Genomic DNA, 20,225 nt, shown 5'->3' on the forward strand with positions numbered 1-20,225 from the left:
GCTTAAAAGGTTTGACACAGTTACATCACCCAATGCAGTCCAACAGTTTGTTCTTAGGATTTGTTTGAACAGAGTTATTCATTCTTACAGTGAACTATGCAATGACTCATCACATTACTCTCATTAAGGATAGGCTACTGTACAAACCATAATTTCAAGAAAATTTATTATTTGATTTCTTGCAAACAAGCTCAGAAACAGTGCTACTAACATCTTTGATGTCATTGGGCAGACACTGCTTTTAAAGGGATATCATTAAAGTTGCTCCTATTAGCTCAAAATCATTAGTGCAACATCAAAATAAATCTAAGTTGATTAGTTGGATAATTTTAACACTTGATGTTGTTTGAAGTTGTTCTAGACTGCTTTTGCCAATCCAACTTGGTTATTTGCCCTGTTAAAAATGCTGTAGTATTCTCTTATGAACACATCGCCTAAGATCCAGAGATCTCCAGACATGTTTTGGAAACCACTGTGACACTCTTCTTGTGATTCCTAAAAGAAAGGAAAAGCAGACCATTAGTTGCAGTGGACCACATATATTATCAACTTTTAAAAAACAATTTTGGTTAAAAAATGGTTACCATAACATCCACACATACAAAGCTTATTTCCTTTTACTAATGAACAGTAAAAGTAAGTTGTGTGCAACATTCTCTGAATTTAGTTTAATTGATCTTTTGGTACAATGACAGGCCTTTGCTGGTGGGATTTCTCAAAGGAGCAATGCATCCTTTAGGGCATTTGGTTCAAATGTGACTTCTTAGAAGGTTTACAGCTGAAGACTTTTTAATTTTCTTTTGTATTATAGGGATAATATTCCTTTTTAAAAGTCCTGTACTACAAGTTGTACTATATTTACATTCTTGCCTTGTGTTAATGACTATCACCGTGATAATTATTTTTGTACTGTCAAAAACTGTAACATGGATATAGTTTATTCGTTTATTGTTGTATGCCACCTTGAATTATTTTGGGTGATATAAATTTTGGAGGAGAAATGAAAAATGATGTATATGCTTAATAAAAATCAAGCTCTACTCCTGGGAGGTCTGACAGCAATGCGTTTCACATGCACATTGACTCATGGAATATGTTGATAGAGAAGATATTGCGAGCTGTCTTTGGAAGCCATGTGACACGTCTGGATAAGTAAACCCACCGAATCTGAAGGGTTTTACATGAGTGGAAACTCACAATGGCAGAAGAGTGCCTCTTTTACTTGGGGCCAAATGGTTAAAATACATATATAATGCATACACACAATTTAACTGTTTGAAGCATTATTGATACTTTTAGTCTATACAGTATTGGAAAGAGGAGAGAGAAGACATAAGCAGTCATTCTCCTCCTTCATATTTGTAGGAGAGATTGGCCATGGAGTCTGGTTGCTCTAAGGTCAGTAGAATGCAATTCTATTGCAGTTTTGAAGAATTATCCAAGGTGCTGACAACAGGCTTTAAACCTGAAATGACCCCCTTAGTCCAGACTAAAACCAGGAGTAGATTCATCATCCCAATGACACCAGAGCCATTAAATGGTCATTATTATGAGATGGATTCTGCAATGCTGCCATCATATTATGTCTATTGTTATCTGTTGCATGATTTCATATGAAAAGACATTATTAGTAAGCATCATCATGCTTAGCACATCCATGGCAAAGATATTAAAAAGCTGGGGCTATTAGTAGTATTGCATTAGATTTTGTTTGTACTCCCATTTTAATAGGTCTTGACTGTATGTATATTATGTGGTTATGTACAATGCTGAAATGAAACTAATCTGCCTGTTGTCATACTTTTACTATATTGAACATGTTTAATATATATCTATGTTGATCTTATTGTTGCATCTTAGTTATTATATCTCTCCTTTTCCATATGAAGGAACAAAGGAAACTTTGATTCCTCCCGATGTTTTACATTATGCTTTACAACTGGTCATACTGGCTGGGAATTCTGGAATATAAAGCCACAAAAACAAAGTGGCCAAAGGGTAAAACTCTGACTTTAACACTACCATTACCACTACCACTATCTTTCTGCTGGATAAGCTATAGTCCAACATTACCTGGAGGTGCACAGCTTTCTCACACTGATTTTACATGGCACCCTGCTTAGAACAGACAGAGGACAGGGGGCCATGTTATCTTTTTAAAATCTTATTGTTATTGCAGAGTTACAACTGATGTGTTGGGAGAAGAGCAGTGTGTGTTTGTTGTGTTTCATAAACCTCTCTAGATTGTGTCATCCTTGCACAGAGGAACTGATGTGTGAGGGTAATTTTTACTTCCACATTCTCTCTTAGTAGATGCTTGCATGCTGCCTGGAGTCAGATTACACCATACGGAAGGAAAGTGTGAGAATTTTAACTTAGCAGTTACATGCAGCATACTCTTGAGTGCTATATGGTTGCTCTTGTTTGCAGCAGGAACAGCTAAACAAGCACAAAATCTGAACGGGTTCAGCTTCCTCTCTGTTTATCTCCAACTAAAGGAAACACAAACTCTAGATCTCTAGTTTAGTTTATTAGGATAGAAATGAATCAGAAGTTGTACCCATAATTCAGATGACAACCTAAACAAACCATAAAGCAAAACTCTATGCTTTGTATAGCTGTTCTTGCTACAAGCAGGGCATACAAATAAAAAATGCCAATTAATCCAGTCTTGCAGGATCCTAGTTTATTGTGTTGCCTGAACCCATCAATCACTTGACCTCAAGTGCTAGGTGTTTGATAGAATGTGTGATTTTAAAAACCCTGATGTAAATTTTGTACCTCGGTAAAGCAAATAGCTTTCTAAAAATACATCCAAGAAATAGCCATCACAAATATACAAAATGATTATAATTATTCTTTGGTGGAAATTAGATTGTTCATCAACAAAAAAGTTATCTTTTGAATCCCCCCCCCAATAAAACAGATATCAAATGTGATCTATTTTGATCTACACTGAAATTATCTCTGCATAAATTACTAAGAGAATGTCAGTCAGTATTTCTTCCCAAATAATGTTTCCACTCCACTGTTTTTGAACCTATGTATTCATAATTAATTGCAATTTTAGATGAAGACCCTATTGCTCTTTGTAACTTTCATGGAGAGGGGCAGCCAGTAGTTTGGTGGCAGAGGAAAGGTATCTACAGATGTTGTAGTGATGGGTGTTTGTGTGATGTGGTGGGCAACAGCGGAGTCTTCTTCTATAAAGTGATTAAACTATCTTGTAATTTCTATTTTCTAATCTGTTTAGGGACTATCAAGGCAGCTTTCCTCCAGATGGGGACAGTTTTCCCCTTTGTCCCCCTGCCTCCACTATGCACCAGTTGAAAACAAATAAGTTATTACAGCCAAAGAGACACTTACATGTCAGTAGCCAACAAGATCCTACCCATATCTACCTAGAATCCTTCCAAACTTTTGAGCATACCCATAATGCACAATTATACAAGTCTGATACCACTTTAGCTGTTATAGGACTTAGAATTCTCTAGTTTGCTCTTGCACTGCAGCATGAGAAAAACCAGTTCTTTCAACAAAATACAAATCCTAGGATGCGGTAACAGTAAAACTGGTAACAGGCTACTATAATTCAGTAGTCTGGATACACCTTATATCTAGGTAAGGAGAACAATTTCATATTCATTGTGTACCTCTAGTGTATAGGCTGTTGGAGTCAGAGGAAACTGAATTCCGTTGATCACGAAAACAACATCAGGCATATTGCCAAGGTTGCCACAGTTGATGTCATACTGCAAGACATTAAAAAATAGCAGCTTTCAGTTCTCAGCACAAAGGAAATAAAGTAGCATTGATGAATAAAAAATGCAGTGTCCCCCCACCCCACCAATATCAAAGACGAAATCTCTTGACAGCAGAACTCACGTAATATCTTTAATATTCTGGAATTAATTTGGATAGCCATCCTGATTAACTGAAGACATGTTGCTTTCTGAGACAGAGCAACAATCCAATGACCAATGGCCAGGAAAGATATATAGCTTCCAAGTTAAGTTATTGAGGAAACCTTAGCATCATCATCATACTACTATTTTTTTTACAAGTGCCCATCTTCTCCCTTGAAGTAATGCTTTAGCATCCAACTGCTAATCTTGGCTAGAGAAAACCCATTGAAACAATTAAATTTGCATTGATGTTGATTTATCATTCAACTTTTGATTCAAAGACTTTACTCCGATCAGGACGAACATTTCATTTTCTGAACTTTCAATGATACCACAAACCAGCTGCTTAAAGCTGCCTTTTAATTTAGCTTAATGGTAGGGTCAGTATCCAGGGACAGAAAGAAGGTTCAAACATATCCGAAAAAATGTGTTTTTTAAGTATTGGGAATCTTTGATGAGGAGAATCCTAGACTGATGTGAATCTTCATGTTTTCTTCACATATGTGGATTTTGCATAGAATAAGTCACCAACTATATTATTTTCCATTAAACAAATGATGAAAATATTGCACGCAACCATGAACAGTCTTTGGAAACTACTCATTTCTCTCAGTGAAAAGACATTTTCAGAATGAGAAAAGAATGACTAAAATCAGCCACTTCTTCATTCAAAAAATGAATTAATGGACAGTTACATCTCTAATCAAGTGTGATGTTTGGACCTGAGAAACACTTTCATGGCATATAAATAAAAATTTAAAGACGAGCTTCACATCTTATCCTCACACACAAAGCCAATTTACCTAATACCAAATAGCATATTAACCCTTTGATGTGTGACCATATTCTGGATTTGGTGCTGTTGCCATATACAGGGAGCTCTGGCGTGGACTGGTCCATGAGGTCACGAAGAGTCGGATATGACTATGCGACTGAGCAGGAGCTATACACATACCCTGTGTAGTAGGAAGTTCTTTGGAGGAAAGGCTTATACAGCTATCAGTAAAACTATTCCAAATAAAGGGAACAGAATAAAATAGTATAAGTAAAGTCTTACTGCAAAGTGTAGCCCTCCAAGACATCTGCTTGTAGGAAGGGATATTCAGAAAGCACAAATCCATCACAAGGGAAATCCTTGTATTGCACTTATTACAACATGAAAATGCAGGGGTCAACATAATTATTTCCCTCATGTAGATTTTTTTTTCTCATCAGCTGGAAATCACTTGCCATGCAATGTTCCAACCTCATGCCTTCCAGATATTTTGAATTCAACATTGATAATCTTGGTAGACGTTTATGGGAGCTGAAGTCCAAAATATCTGGAGGACACTACATTGGGACAATTGTATGCCATGGATCATTTTCACATCAAGTCAGAAGTGTGGAAGCAGATTTCCATGAGATTTATATTATCATCAATTAAATTTGAAAAACCAGGATTATGCCCATGTTAGGAGTTGTTTCCAGTAGGTGTCAGTTTTATCCAGCTAAAACTTCGCTTGAGACTTTACAAAAGAATTGAATGACTATGTGAACAAAGTAACAAAAGTGATCAAGATGACTTGGTTCTCTTCAACTACAGTGAAAAGGAACTGCCAGATAATAAAGGATTTTTCTTACCTGACCATATTGTCCTGGAGTGGCTCCAATGGCATTTTGGAGGTTGCTTATGTCAGATGGTGGGCCAGCCACGAGGGAAGTACCCGTATCAACAATGGCTTGGCAGCCATCACTGCAAGCAATTGCTTCGCCATTCACTAAAATACTGAGAAATTGGAAATTATGAGATTGTGTCATGTATTTGAAACAAGATGGCAGTAGTGTGTTAATACTGGCTACCTGTACTCAATAGAAAACCATTCATTCCCTTTCAGGGCCTACCGTTTTAGAGTAATGTTTCCAGCAGTGTTATTAATCAGTGTTAATGGAGACTTGTGTTCCAAATATTAAGTAATGAAACATATGATTCATAGGTCATACAAATTTAAGATCAGAGACCTGTCATTTTCGAATGTCTAAAGCACCACACATCCTTATATCACTAAAGTCAAGACATAACATAATATTTTGTACAGATGGAAGTCCGTTCCATCCCCCATCTTCTCTTTATGCTTCTATGGAACTCACCTGTTGCAGAGCAAAAGGTTATACGAGTATTGGTAAATGAGAAAGGAAAAGAAAGACTAGCATAAAACACTAGCATAACAAAGGACTGAGACTGGATAAGACAAAAAATAAATGGAAAGATAGAGCACTGGGAGAGTTGTAGAGTGATTTAAAGAGTTTCTAAACCTCTTGAACTAATACTTCAGCTTGTAAACAATAAGTATAGCTTTCCTAGCAGCCAAGGTGTAGGTTAACATTGCTTTGTATTAGGGCTGTGCACAGACCCCTTTTTCAAAAGGGGCTCTGGGTGATTCAGCATTTTCGGCTGCCAGATCGCCCGTAACACCATGGGCAGCGCAGCCATATTTTTTTCAGCAGCAACAAAATACATAGCTTCCAAAAAATGGCTGCTTTCAGTTTTTTTTGGCTTCCCGTGGAGCGCAGAGAAGCAGCCCTCTGCACACACGGGTTTCTCTGTGAGGCTGTGAGCCCTGCTGCCTGCCTGAGCCAGTCAGAAGAAGAAAGCCAGTCACATGCAACCAGCTCCGTCTTCTATCTCAGTGCCATCTTAGGATCGCTTCACTTGCTTTTGGACACACAATTCCAGTTGTTTCCTTTGGCAATTTGATTTACTTTTCTTAATGTAATATCTTTCGTTTCTTCTTTTTTTACTATTTTGCTAGGGAAGTGATCATGGGTGTGCATTTGCGTAGCTGTGAAAGGGCATTTTGGGGGTTGTTTGTTTAAATATTGTAGTGGTTTACTGAAGGGATGGGATAGCCTGACTCCCTTGAGTCCCCACAGGGAAAATTCAATTCCTCCCCAGCCCTATCTACTTGCTTCTCTCTGTACTCTGTCCTGCACCTTCCTCCCCCCCCCCCAAATACTTTTTAAAAATAACAAAAAGTCCTTTCTTCTTCTTGTTTCATCTCTTAACTAATATTTAAAAAGCCCCTGTAACCCTGTAAGTTGTTTGTTGTTCCTTTTTGACACACTCTTGAACTAATACTTTTTTATGGCTTCTGTCTGTGTGTGCTCCTTCTCTCACACAAGAAGTTTGAGCCTATTCCCCCCAAATATAAAAAGTGTGTGTGTGTGTGTGTGTGTATTACACACATAATAAATAATACATATATATAAATAACATATAACAACAACAACAACAAAAACCTTAAAAACAATCAGCACTGACAAAATTACCATCTGCCAGCTGCAAAAGGCCACCCTACTTGTATTTGCAGGCATTATTCGCCGATGCATCACATAGTCCTAGACACTTGGTAAGTGTCTGACGTATGATCCAATACAACAGCTAGCACAGTGATCTTGTTTGCTGTGTACTAATCTTGTTGTGTATCAATAATAATAATAATAATAATAATAATAATAATAATAATAATAATAATAATAATAATGTATGACTGTGGTGTGGGTGCTGCTGGGTCAAGTGGCCAGGCTTTCAGGACAGCAAAAGCCAGAGGGAGAGGGAGAGGTACTACTGAATCTCAATCAGATCCTCCCACGGGATACCTTTTTGGGTTTTTTAAAGGAGATTTTATTTCTAGAAAGATTAAGAATTTCCTAAAATCAGTTGATGATCCACATGTTCTGAAATTTGGGGGGCTAGCAGTGGCCATGTTTGTCTTAATAGCCCTAAACATGACGGAAAGGGGAGCCTCAGAAGTCCCCCCATTGCCTCCAATGGGCCAGATCTTCCTGCAACAAAAATGGATCTTCGGGCTTCCAGACTGAAAATAACATTTTGCCCTCCTTAATTTGGGCAGCTCCCAAAAAAAAAAAAAAAACAGATCAGGGCCAGCCAAAAACCGGACACTGAAAACAGCCCGAGATTTACCCAAAATGCACACCCCTATTTTGTATTTTCCTTTATTGTTTCCCATCTTTTCAGGTAGTAAATCTTAACATTATCAGATCAAACTTTCCAATTTTATTGTTTACTACCTGATGTAATAAGAATTGTTCAGTATATGAAGAATCACAGTAACATTAATTTCTACTTACCTGTCCAACTCAATTTGCCAGTAACCTTGCTCGGTGACAGGTATCCAGTTAATGGAACCAGTATAGTAAGATTCATCAATTCCACCAAAAGTGATTATACTACCAGTTCCTCCTCTGAAATGTGAATATACAATGCATTATTGGCTGAAACTCATTTGGTTTAAGTTGAAGTACACAGTAGAAAGTGAATGTATTACATTCTTGCATACCAGATGTTTCCATTAAACTTTTTTTGCAATGTGAGTTCATAGTTCTGTCCATGTTGGTGAAAAAAATCTTTCTGTAACAGCTGATATTTCCCATGTTCAAAGAATAAAGAAACTGCTTTTAGCTGCAGTCTAATAAAACCAGAAGCAGTTTTTGTCCTTTAGAAGATCTATCTTAAGTACTGAACAACGTCCCGCATGTAAGCCACCCCGAGTCCATTTAGAGAGATGGTGGCAGGGTATAAAAATAAAGTTATTATTATTATTAACAGTTTTTGACTAAAATTTGGACTTTAAGCAGGAGTGGCTACACTGTTCCATTGACATGCGATCCAGCAGCTACCACAGCTGCTACCATCTCCCACATCCCCTGGATAAGAAGTACAGTAGACCCTAAGTATCTGCTGGGGTTTCATTCTTGGATCCCCCCCCCCCCCACCACCACCACCACCACCACCACCATGGATTCCAAAATCCATGGATGCTCAAGTCTCATTGTATAAAATGACATAGTAAAATAGTGTACCCTATGTAAAATGCCAATATCCATGTTTGCTTTTGGGAATTTATTGTGAATATTTTAACATTATGGATGGTTGAATCTAGGTGTGCAGAAACTGTGAATATAGAGAGCAAACTGTATTGCAAGACAAGCATAATGGCAGCCATCTTATTTAGAATGTAAAACTGGGCTGTAACTCATCTTAAAAGATGATGCCAAAAGGCAAAGCACTCAATATGTAAAGCAGAGATGGGTAAGTCATATGCTGCTGTCACAGGTTCAGGGAACTTGAACATATAGAGGGCTGGGCTTTAGCACAGCTGGTAAAATCACCAGCAGTAATAAGATCTACCAAACGAAAGGTGGCCAGTTTGAAACCCGGTTGGGGTGAGCACCCGACTCTCAAGCCCAGCTGACTGTTTACCCAAGCATTTCGAAAGCAGCTTAGAGCTGTGAGTAGAGAAATTAGGTACTGCTAACTAGCAGGGGAGGTATTTTATGACACCATAAAAGAACAAGACTAGAAATGCAATGACCAAAGGAAGATGGAAGGAGGAAGTCCTGATGGCTCTTCGTCACAGAGAATGGAGCAACAGCACCCCCCTGTGACTGAATCCAAACTCAACCTTCAAGGCATCAAAACTGGACTTCGAGACAACATACCCCCTTTCTGTCTGTTCTGTCCTGTCTGTCCAAACAGCACTGAATGTTTGCTGTGTATGTGTACTATGATCCGCCCTGAGTCCCCTTGGGGAGATAGGTCGGAGTACATGTACATAGTCACCCAGTACTTGTATATAGCTACTATAGGTGCATTCTTCTCCAACAATTCTTCCATTCACATGAAACAAATAATCTTACCAATAAAACAAAATACTATTTACCGGCCAAGATAGACAGAGAACAAATTTTCTTGCACCAAGCCTTCATTCATCATGTTATCAAAGACAGGAGTTACATCGGAAACAGCAATTGAAGGGTAGCCTAAGCCCAGAATCCCATCAAACGGAACATAGGTGAAGAAGACACCTGGTTCACTGGAGCTCAAGGCAAACTCCTGCTTGGGGACCGTAATGCCAGTTACCTAGGAGAGAGACAAAGCATCCCTTTAGTTCTCCATCAGGCTGGTGAGGCACAATAAAGCTTGTATCCAAAGTGAGCCTTCCAGGTATTACAACTAAATAGATTGAACCTATCCTTTAAACAAGGGTAGGCAAAATGAGGCTCTTGGGCAGTTTTTGTAGTCCTCAGGACCCAAACCTCAAATTGGGATCAATAAACTATGTGGTTATAAATGCCTCCAAATACCCTTGATTGATATGAGATGCATTTTTACCATGCCCTGAAGGCAGGGGGCTGGCACCATTTTATGCCTAGGAAAACCTTGTAACATTTAGAGTGAAAAGCTAACCAAGTAACAGCTGTTCAAGCACTGCTAGCCTTGACAATTGGGCCTGTCAGAGGTGCATGAAGGGATGTCCTTGCAGACAGAGTGGTATAGCATAGGAGGTGCCTTTGTTATCACTGAGTGATCAGAAATACAAAGTCCTTCCTTTCATGTGTCTCTAATCACAAAACGAGGGGTCTCGCTCTGTACATGACAAGGAGAAGTTTGGGGTCATCTTATAGCAATGAAGCAGAGATTTAGGGCAAAATCAACCCTGCCCCATCCCTAAGGGAGTCTTTTCTGTCATACACAGAAAATGAAACACCATTTCTGCAATATGCCGTAAGGGTCTTGACAATCCAAACCTACTATCTTGCACAGCTGGTATAAGTTTGTTTGTTTCTATTCAGCACAGTACAGACAATTCTGAACTAAGATCCAGAGTATACAGAACAAAATGTGTTTCTTGTAAAAATTTCTTCCTCTTTTAGTTCTAATTCTTTTCTGGAAGATCCTTCATGAAAAGAGAGAGCTACTGCTTGCAAAGGTTTGAACATTTATGCAAAAATCAGTAACTTCACTTGACTGGGACTTTTCTGGTTGCTAATTTTGGAATCTTTCTTTTTACCATATTGCTTGTCAGTAGTTGAGGTCTTCTATTTTTGGAAACTTCCCTTTTACTGGTTTGCTTGTCAGTAGCCGAGGCCCTCTATTTTTGGAAGCTTCCGTTTTTTTGTTGGCTCACTTGTCAGTAACTAAGATCCTCGATTCATTATGTTTCTGTGTATGTCCCAAGATTGTTTATTCAGATCACACATCTCATAAAAATCAACCGAGTTTCCTTCCATATATATATATATATATATATATATATATATATATATATATATATGTATGTATATATATACAGTAGAGTCTCACTTATCCAACATAAACGGGCTGGCAGAACGTTGGATAAGTGAATATGTTGGATAATAAGGAGAGATTAAGAAAAAGCCTATTAAACATCAAAATAGGTTATGATTTTACAAATTAAGCACCAAAACATCATGTTATACAACAAATTTGACAGAAAAAGTAGTTCATTACACATTAATGCTATGTAGTAATTATTACTGTATTTACGAATTTAGCACCAAAATATCACAATGCATTGAAAACATTGACTACAAAAATGTGTTGGATAATCCAGAACGTTGGATAAGTGAGTGTTGGATAAGTGAGACTCTACTGTATATATATACAGTAGAGTCTCACTTATCCAACATAAACGGGCCGGCAGAACGTTGGATAAGCGAATATGTTGGATAATAAGGAGGGATTAAGGAAAAGCCTATTAAATAACAAATTAGGTTATGATTTTACAAATTAAGCACCAAAACATCATGTTATACAACAAATTGGACAGAAAAAGTAGTTCAATACGCAGTAATGCTATGTAGTAATTACTGTATTTACGAATTTAGCACCAAAATATCACGATGTATTGAAAAAATTGACTACAAAAATGCATTGGATAATCCAGAACGTTGGATAAGCGAGTGTTGGATAAGTGAGACTCTACTGTATGTGTATATATATATATATATATATATACACACACACAATATATATATATTTTATATTTTCTAGAAACTTCCAAATGTTGTACTATGCTTCACTAATATTAAAAATAAACTATTTTGTTATAAATCTTTAACTCTAAATTAGGAGCCCCCGATGGCGAAGTGGACTAAAGCCTCGTGACTTGAAGGTTGGGTTGCTGACCTGAAAGCTGCCAGGTTCGAATCCCACCCGGGGAGAGTGCAGATGAGCTCCCTCTATCAGCTCCAGCTCCATGCGGGGACATGAGAGAAGCCTCCCACAAGGATGGTAAAACATCAAAAACATCTGGGCATCCCCTGGGCAACGTCCTTGCAGACGGCCAATTCTCTCACTCCAGAAGTGACTCAAAGTTGCTCCTGACATGAAAAAAACCCTCTGAATTAACTCCTTATAACTCAAGCCACCTTGAGTCCCCTACAGGGTTGAGAAAGGTGGGGTATATAAACAGGGTAAATAAATAAATAAAATATACACTCTGTTTCGATGTGAATAACTATGGTGTTGGTCTGTGGTGCTCTATGTTCAAACATCACATTTTTAATTGCATGCCCAGCAGACATTTCAGCGTGTTGTCATTTTAAATAAATTAATCCTAGGCACACAGGAGCCCCTGGTGGCACAGTGTGTTAAAGCTCTGACCTGCTGAACTTGCAGACCGAAAGGTCGCAAGTTTGAATTAGGGGAGCGGAGTGAGCACCCGCTATTAGCTCCAGCTTCTGCTAACCTAGCCGTTCGAAAACATGCAAGTGTCAGTAGATCAATAGGTACCGCTCCAGCAGGAAGGTAACGGCGCTCCATGCAGTCATGCTGGCCACATGACCTAGGAGGTGTCTACAGACAATGCCGGCTCTTCAGGCTAGAAATGGAAATGAGCACCAACCCCCAGAGTTGGACACGATTGGACTTAACATCAGGGGAAACCTTTACCTTACCTAGGCATACAGCCTTTCCAGTGGGAGCTTTAAACTTTCCCTTGCCATCTGCATTCTGGATGAATATTTCCCTTTCTTCCCTGAAAACTGCACTCAGCATTAGAAAAAATGGGGGAACATTACAATCAAACAACTTAAGCCTCCCCACCTAGCATGCTGAAATACCATAAAAACCAATGGAAAATATTATCAGGTTAAAGTTGTAGTTACAACATTAGTTTGATTTAGGGTTAATTATTTTAAAAATCTAAGATTGGAATACTTTTAGAACCCTGCCATACAGAGTTTACCTTAAAAATGCAAAAAAAATAGAACAGTGCGGGAATGCCCAGGTTCTCCAGGAGTTGTTAAACTACTCATGTATACATCTAGAAATTTTATTCAAAAGATTTGATCTAAAAAAACTGGTTTAACTTGTCCACAGATCAATGTATGTACTGACAGCTTAGTCTACTCTGGGAGACTGGCCTCCTGGGGTGTTCCTGGCATTTTCCCATCTCCAAAGAACTTCTCTCGACTTTTCATATAAAATTCATAATTTGAGGCTCTAAAATCTTCCCTCAACTTATCAACATATATTAGATTCAACTGCCAGCTTCTTCAACATCAGCTATGCTGGCTTGGAAGTGCTTGGTCTTGCAGTCCAATGACATCTGGAGTGCTGCATGACTCCCACCCCTGGCATAGATAGTGATTTAGAACTTTGTCTGTACAACTGTAACCATGCTACCCCAGTTATGTTTGCTTTTTTTTTTACCGTCAGAGTATCATATCCTAAAATGCCTTGCATGCTTCCAGTGCCATACTGAATTGACATAGTCTGCTGTGTGTTCTCGAAAGTAGAAGACTGAGAAGGATCAAACCTTGGGTGGTTTTCTGAAACAGACACAAAGAAGTTTAATTAACTGAAAAGCACAATCAGTAATAGCAATCCAACAGACTACATTTGCTGGCTACAGAAAATGATTGTACTAAGGGTATTTGGGAAATGTTTAAAATGTATATAATTTTATTCTTTCTACTGATCAAAACTCTTTAGAAAAAAATAGAAAAGTGCATTATCATATCTGTATCTGCAAGCCTATCAACCGAGATTTTATTTGTGTTGTCGAAGGCTTTCATGGCCGGGATCACAGGGTTGTTGTATGTCTTTCGGGCTGTGTGGCCATGTTCCAGAAGCATTCTCTCCTGACGTTTCGCCCACATCTATGGCAGGCATCCTCAGAGGTTGTGAGGTATGGAGAAAACTAAGCAAAGAGGTTAATATATATCTGTGGAAAGTCTAGGGTGAGAGAGGTCAGTGTGAATGTGTAGTTAATCACTTAAATTAGCATTGAAAAGCTTATCTGCTGTCTTCTTCCTGCCTCTGGGGCATCCTTTGTTTAGAGTCGTTAACTGCCCTTGGTTGATTCATGTCTGGAAACCCTCTGTTTTCAGAGTATTGCTTTTTATTTACTGTTCTGATTTTTGAGTTTTGTAATACTGGTAGCCAGATTTTGTTCATTTTCATGGTTTCTTCCTTTCTGTTGAAGTTGTCCACATGCTTGTGGATTTCAATGGCTTCTCTGTGTAGTCTGACATGATAGTTGTTAGAATGGTCCAGCATTTTTGTGTTCTCAAATAGTATTCTGTGTCCAGGCTGGTTCATCAAATGCTCTGCTATGGCTGATTTCTCTGGTTGAATTAGTCTGCAGTGCCTTTCATGTTCTTTGACTCTTGTTTGGGCGCTGCGTTTGGTTGTCCCTATGTAGACTTGTCCACAGCTGCATGGTATCCGGTAGACTCCTGCAGAAGAGAGAGGATCCCTCTTGTCCTTCGCTGACCGTAGCATTTGTTGGATTTTCTTCGTGGGTTTGTAGATAGTTTGTAGGTTGTGCCTCTTCATCAGCTTCCCTATGCGGTCAGTAGTTCCCTTGATGTATGGTAAGTACACCTTTCCTCTGGGTGGATCTTTGTCTTGACTCTCATGGCTTGTTCTTGGCCTTGCAGCTCTTCTGATGTCTGTGGTGGAGTATCCATTGGCCTGTAGAGCCCAGTTTAGGTGGTTGAGTTCACCTTGGAGGAGGTGAGGTTCGCAGATTCTTTGTGCACGGTCTGTCAGGGCTTTGATTGTGCTCCTTTTTTGACTTGGGTGATGGTTGGAGTTTTTATGAAGGTATCTATCTGTGTGTGTAGGTTTTCTGTAAACTGTGTGGCCCAATTGTTGATTGGGTTTGCGGATGACCAGAACATCTAGAAATGGCAGTTTTCCTTCCTTTTCTTTTTCCATGGTGAATTGGATGTTTGGGTGGATGCTGTTAAGATGGTCCAGGAACTTGCTGAGTTCTTCCTCTCCATGGCTCCAAATCGTGAAGGTGTCATCTACGTATCTGAACCAAACAGTTGGCTTTTTTGGTGCTGTTTCTAGGGCCTGTTTTTCAAAGTATTCCATATAGAAATTTGCTACTACTGGGCTGAGAGGGCTCCCCATGGCCACTCCATCCTTCTGTTCATAGAATCCAGTGTCCCACTGAAAGTAGCTAGTGGTGAGGCAATGGTGAAACAGGGCTGTGATGTCTTCTGGGAAGTTTTGTTTGATTAGTGTGAGGGTGTCAGCTACTGGGACTTTGGTAAAAAGGGACACCACATCAAAGCTGATCAGGATGTCCTTGGTGCTTAGATTGAGGTTGCTGATCTTTTCTATAAAGTGTGTAGAGTCCTTGATATAATGTGCAGTGAGCCCAATGTGGGTTTGTAGCTGTGTAGCCAGAAATTTTGCCAGGTTGTAAGTCGGCGATCCAATGGCACTTACAATGGGTCTGAGTGGGATGGAGTCCTTGTGGATTTTGGGGAGTCCGTAAAGCCTGGGTGGGAGGGCTTCTGATTTGCACAGCTGTTGGCGTATGTCAAAGTTAATGGAGGAGTTCTTGATTAGAGTGTTCGTTTTTCTGGTGATTTTGTTAGTGGGGTCTTGTTTCAGTTTCTTGTAAATTGTGGGATCTAGAAGTTGTCTGATTTTTTCTTTGTATTGTTTTGTTTCCATGATTACTGTGGCATTCCCCTTGTCAGCTGGAAGAATGATGATTTCAGGATCTGAGTTGAGATCTTTGATGGCCTGTCTTTCTTTTCTCGTTATGTTGCTGGGGGGGAGTTTTGCATTTCTCAGGATCCTTGCTGTTTCAATTCTTACCTCCTCTGCTTCTTCCTCAGGGAGCTGGTAAATTGCTGATTCAACATTGGCAATGATGTTTTCTACTGGGATCCTGGTGGTGGTGACTGCAAAATTTCCTCCTTTTTCTAGAATGGATACTTGGTCTTCAGTGAGTTGTCTGTCTGTCAGGTTGATGATGGTCCGTGATTTATCCAGTTCTGGCTTTGGCTGTTGCTTACGGCATTTGTCAAATTTTTGTTTTTGTCTCTTGGTGTGGAGAACCATGTCTTTCTCCATTTTCTTGTAGGTAAGGCTGTCTATTTTATCCCAGTCCTGGGTATTCATCTTTTGGCTGATGTTGATGTGGAGGTGCAGCAGTTCTTTGTCTGTGTTTGCGAGTTCTTTGCGGATGGTGTGGATTCTCTCTCTCAAGAGGTTGCGTTCCAGGCGGTTGTAAATGCGATGAGCCTGTGGTGTTTTGAAGGTCCTTTTGGCTGCAAGAAATTGTGGGATGGTATCTGTGTCTCTGCAGCGTAGAAGGAAGGTCAGGGAGCACAGCAGATGTGCTTTCCTGGTCCTTAGTTTTTCCAATCTCCGTGTGTCTTGGAACAATTTCTCCCCGTAGAGATGTTCAATGTGTTGTCGAAGGCTTTCATGGCCGGGATCACAGGGTTGTTGTATGTCTTTCGGGCTGTGTGGCCATGTTCCAGAAGCATTCTCTCCTGACGTTTCGCCCACATCTATGGCAGGCATCCTCAGAGGTTGTGAGGTATGGAGAAAACTAAGCAGATACGTGGTTCAGATACGTAGATGACACCTTCACGATTTGGAGCCATGGAGAGGAAGAACTCAGCAAGTTCCTGGACCATCTTAACAGCATCCACCCAAACATCCAATTCACCATGGAAAAAGAAAAGGAAGGAAAACTGCCATTTCTAGATGTTCTGGTCATCCGCAAACCCAATCAACAATTGGGCCACACAGTTTACAGAAAACCTACACACACAGATAGATACCTTCATAAAAACTCCAACCATCACCCAAGTCAAAAAAGGAGCACAATCAAAGCCCTGACAGACCGTGCACAAAGAATCTGCGAACCTCACCTCCTCCAAGGTGAACTCAACCACCTAAACTGGGCTCTACAGGCCAATGGATACTCCACCACAGACATCAGAAGAGCTGCAAGGCCAAGAACAAGCCATGAGAGTCAAGACAAAGATCCACCCAGAGGAAAGGTGTACTTACCATACATCAAGGGAACTACTGACCGCATAGGGAAGCTGATGAAGAGGCACAACCTACAAACTATCTACAAACCCACGAAGAAAATCCAACAAATGCTACGGTCAGCGAAGGACAAGAGGGATCCTCTCTCTTCTGCAGGAGTCTACCGGATACCATGCAGCTGTGGACAAGTCTACATAGGGACAACCAAACGCAGCGCCCAAACAAGAGTCAAAGAACATGAAAGGCACTGCAGACTAATTCAACCAGAGAAATCAGCCATAGCAGAGCATTTGATGAACCAGCCTGGACACAGAATACTATTTGAGAACACAAAAATGCTGGACCATTCTAACAACTATCATGTCAGACTACACAGAGAAGCCATTGAAATCCACAAGCATGTGGACAACTTCAACAGAAAGGAAGAAACCATGAAAATGAACAAAATCTGGCTACCAGTATTACAAAACTCAAAAATCAGAACAGTAAATAAAAAGCAATACTCTGAAAACAGAGGGTTTCCAGACATGAATCAACCAAGGGCAGTTAACGACTCTAAACAAAGGATGCCCCAGAGGCAGGAAGAAGACAGCAGATAAGCTTTTCAATGCTAATTTAAGTGATTAACTACACATTCACACTGACCTCTCTCACCCTAGACTTTCCACAGATATATATTAACCTCTTTGCTTAGTTTTCTCCATACCTCACAACCTCTGAGGATGCCTGCCATAGATGTGGGCGAAACGTCAGGAGAGAATGCTTCTGGAACATGGCCACACAGCCCGAAAGACATACAACAACCCTGAGATTTTATTTACTTCTTCTGACAAACTATTTTCTCTCTAGATATTTTCTAGGTCATCCAGACATACCTCTGCCAGACATTGATCATAGAGTCACACTGAAGGATCAAGTGACACCTAGAGAAGTGTGCCCTTTAGACATTTCCTAGGCCCTTGAGCACAACTCTATGGTATGCTCCCACCAAAAGTTATTTGTTCAATAGGGTCAACTATTACCTGTGTTCTCATGTATCCAAGCAAAGTTCTGGAATGTCTCCCCCATGGATGCAGGGGCTGAACGGTTTTGTTTTGCTGTATTGTTTTGCTAAAGAGACTTTCACCCAGTTATTAGTCCCAGCGAAAAGTAGTGAATTGGTTACTAATTGATACATAAATAAGCATTTATGTCCTGTTGATTCAATAGCTATACTCTTTTTGGGGATTTAGGTTTTGTTTAAAAAACCCTTTATTGAAAGAGAACAATGAGTTCTTCAGGAATTATGAATCAAATTTGAAAGTCTACAAGTCCTTCCTGACATACCATCTCAACCATGCCATGAGACTTGACCATTCCTTTCCCCACTTTCCATTCGTATGTACCTTATGGTCAACATCTCTACCTTGACATTTGATGTATTGCATTACTTACGACATGGTGCATCACTGCAGTAAGTAGAGGGTACCCAAAGATTGGATGATCCTGTGTCAAACACAACAGTAAACGCCTGCGGTGGAGTTCCAATATTGATTGTTCCATAGTATTCTGTCTGTTAATTGATAAGACACAATTGTTTTGCTAAGTTTTCTTTTCTTAGATTAAGTTTTAATAGTTGATGAGAGTGATAACCACACAAAGCATTAATTCTATAGTATAGATACACACTTTGTCCTGTACTCAATGTGTTGCTAAACCCTGGACAAAACAGAAAAAGTATCTTTAAAACATTTGGAAAATATTCTTTAGTAGTGGTATTGATCAATAACAAGAAGATTCCAACTCACATCTAAATAATTCATAAGTGGTTCACCAGCTACTTCGGCAGCTTCCAACATGGGTCGATATTTGCTACCAATGTCATAACGATGTTCCTTGAGAAAAGAGTCCAACAAACCATTTTCCTTTAGAGTGTTTCTTCCTTTCTTTCCTCTCTGCAAGGGAATCCTAGGACACAAGAAACAAAATGAATAGATTTATGCCCCGCCCCCCACCACCAAACCATTCTTCAGAATCAGCATTGGTTTAGCATATTAGAAGACTGTATTGTATCCAAGTACTCCTTCACTCCTGTTGACTTTCCAAGATACTGTTTTTTCACAAAAAAGAAGAGGTAATTTATCCTTTTAAAAGCTGGCACTCCTGTCCGGTTTAATGTGAAACCGGACATGGACATCTAGCCACTTCTGATTTTGCTTTTTGGAAATCTTTGTGGCTCCTGGGGAGGTCCAGGGAATAGAAATGTGGCCCTTGGACTTTCCATAGTTTTCCTTCCCTGGTTTAATATCATCATCCCACCTCACATCTTATCTATTAGATTGAAAGACTTCTAATTTTAAATATCTTAGAATTTCAAGCTGAAAGACTGCATCCCTTTGGGATCATCAATGTCTTATGTATCCAGTGCTTCTAACAGTGGTTTTGATCCTGTGCACAAATTCCATTGACATCAGTTGGACCTGGATGACAACATTCCACTCAAGGGAGAATTAAATGCATGGTGACCTGTTTCAGCTCTCAATAATTGCAAGAATATCATTTGAAAGAAAAACTCACCTGTAGCTGTATCAGTAGTTAGTGTGGCACATACAATGCAAGTAAGCATTTAGTCACACATACACACATTCTGCACAAACAGATCTGAGATTAGAGGATGCAATTTTCTTTTTCCCTCTGTCCTCATTTTCCCATTGCTTGATTATTGCAAAAATTATAACAAAAAGATAACCTACCGAATGATAGATTCAGAAAGAGCGACAATAGCAAAGAGAATAGCTAGGTACTTCATCCTGCTCACTCAACTATTCTAGCTACTCTAGTTCTTGTTCCCTACAACTCTGTTGTTTTATAGCTGCTTGAGAACTATTCACCTTTATCAGGAAGGCAGGTCATCAAAGTTCAACAGAAAAAAATCCAGCCCATTTCTTAAAGCTTTGTAAACAATTAGGCAGGTCTCCTTTTCATTACACATGCCAATATTATGGTGGCATATGACTTTTTTAAAATATTGCCAGATCTCAGGGCCTGGCCCTGGTTTTCCAGTTTTGTGGAGTGATCTCCAACGAGAAACAGGATTCCGGATCTTCTAGATTTGGGGGCTCAGCTCCAGGTAGAATGAAAGAGCTGTTTGCAACTCTTCAGTTCAGTTTAGTCACAACTTGCAACAATTTGCAATTTTTTAACTGATTTGTTCTTGC

General features: G+C 39.5%; 2 protein-coding genes across 2 annotated transcripts; both read right to left on the bottom strand.

Moving 5' to 3' along the window:
* Window positions 1-150: 150 nt before the first annotated feature.
* LOC100555068 (embryonic pepsinogen) lies at window positions 151-20,225 on the bottom strand. Its single transcript, XM_003220191.4, has 9 exons — window positions 19,761-20,225; window positions 18,816-18,975; window positions 18,463-18,580; window positions 13,426-13,544; window positions 9,629-9,828; window positions 8,037-8,150; window positions 5,529-5,673; window positions 3,654-3,752; window positions 151-495 (listed from the first exon to the last, which is right to left on the bottom strand). Exons 1-9 carry the CDS (start codon window positions 19,814-19,816, stop codon window positions 358-360), a joined length of 1,149 nt encoding a protein of 382 aa, XP_003220239.2. The 5' UTR covers window positions 19,817-20,225; the 3' UTR covers window positions 151-357.
* On the bottom strand, window positions 13,789-16,580 carry LOC134298393 (uncharacterized). Its single transcript, XM_062978393.1, has one exon. It carries the CDS (start codon window positions 16,549-16,551, stop codon window positions 14,011-14,013), a length of 2,541 nt encoding a protein of 846 aa, XP_062834463.1. The 5' UTR covers window positions 16,552-16,580; the 3' UTR covers window positions 13,789-14,010.

The sequence above is a fragment of the Anolis carolinensis genome, chromosome 4 (genome assembly GCF_035594765.1).
Source record: "Anolis carolinensis isolate JA03-04 chromosome 4, rAnoCar3.1.pri, whole genome shotgun sequence".
NCBI classification, from domain to species: Eukaryota; Metazoa; Chordata; class Lepidosauria; order Squamata; family Dactyloidae; genus Anolis; species Anolis carolinensis.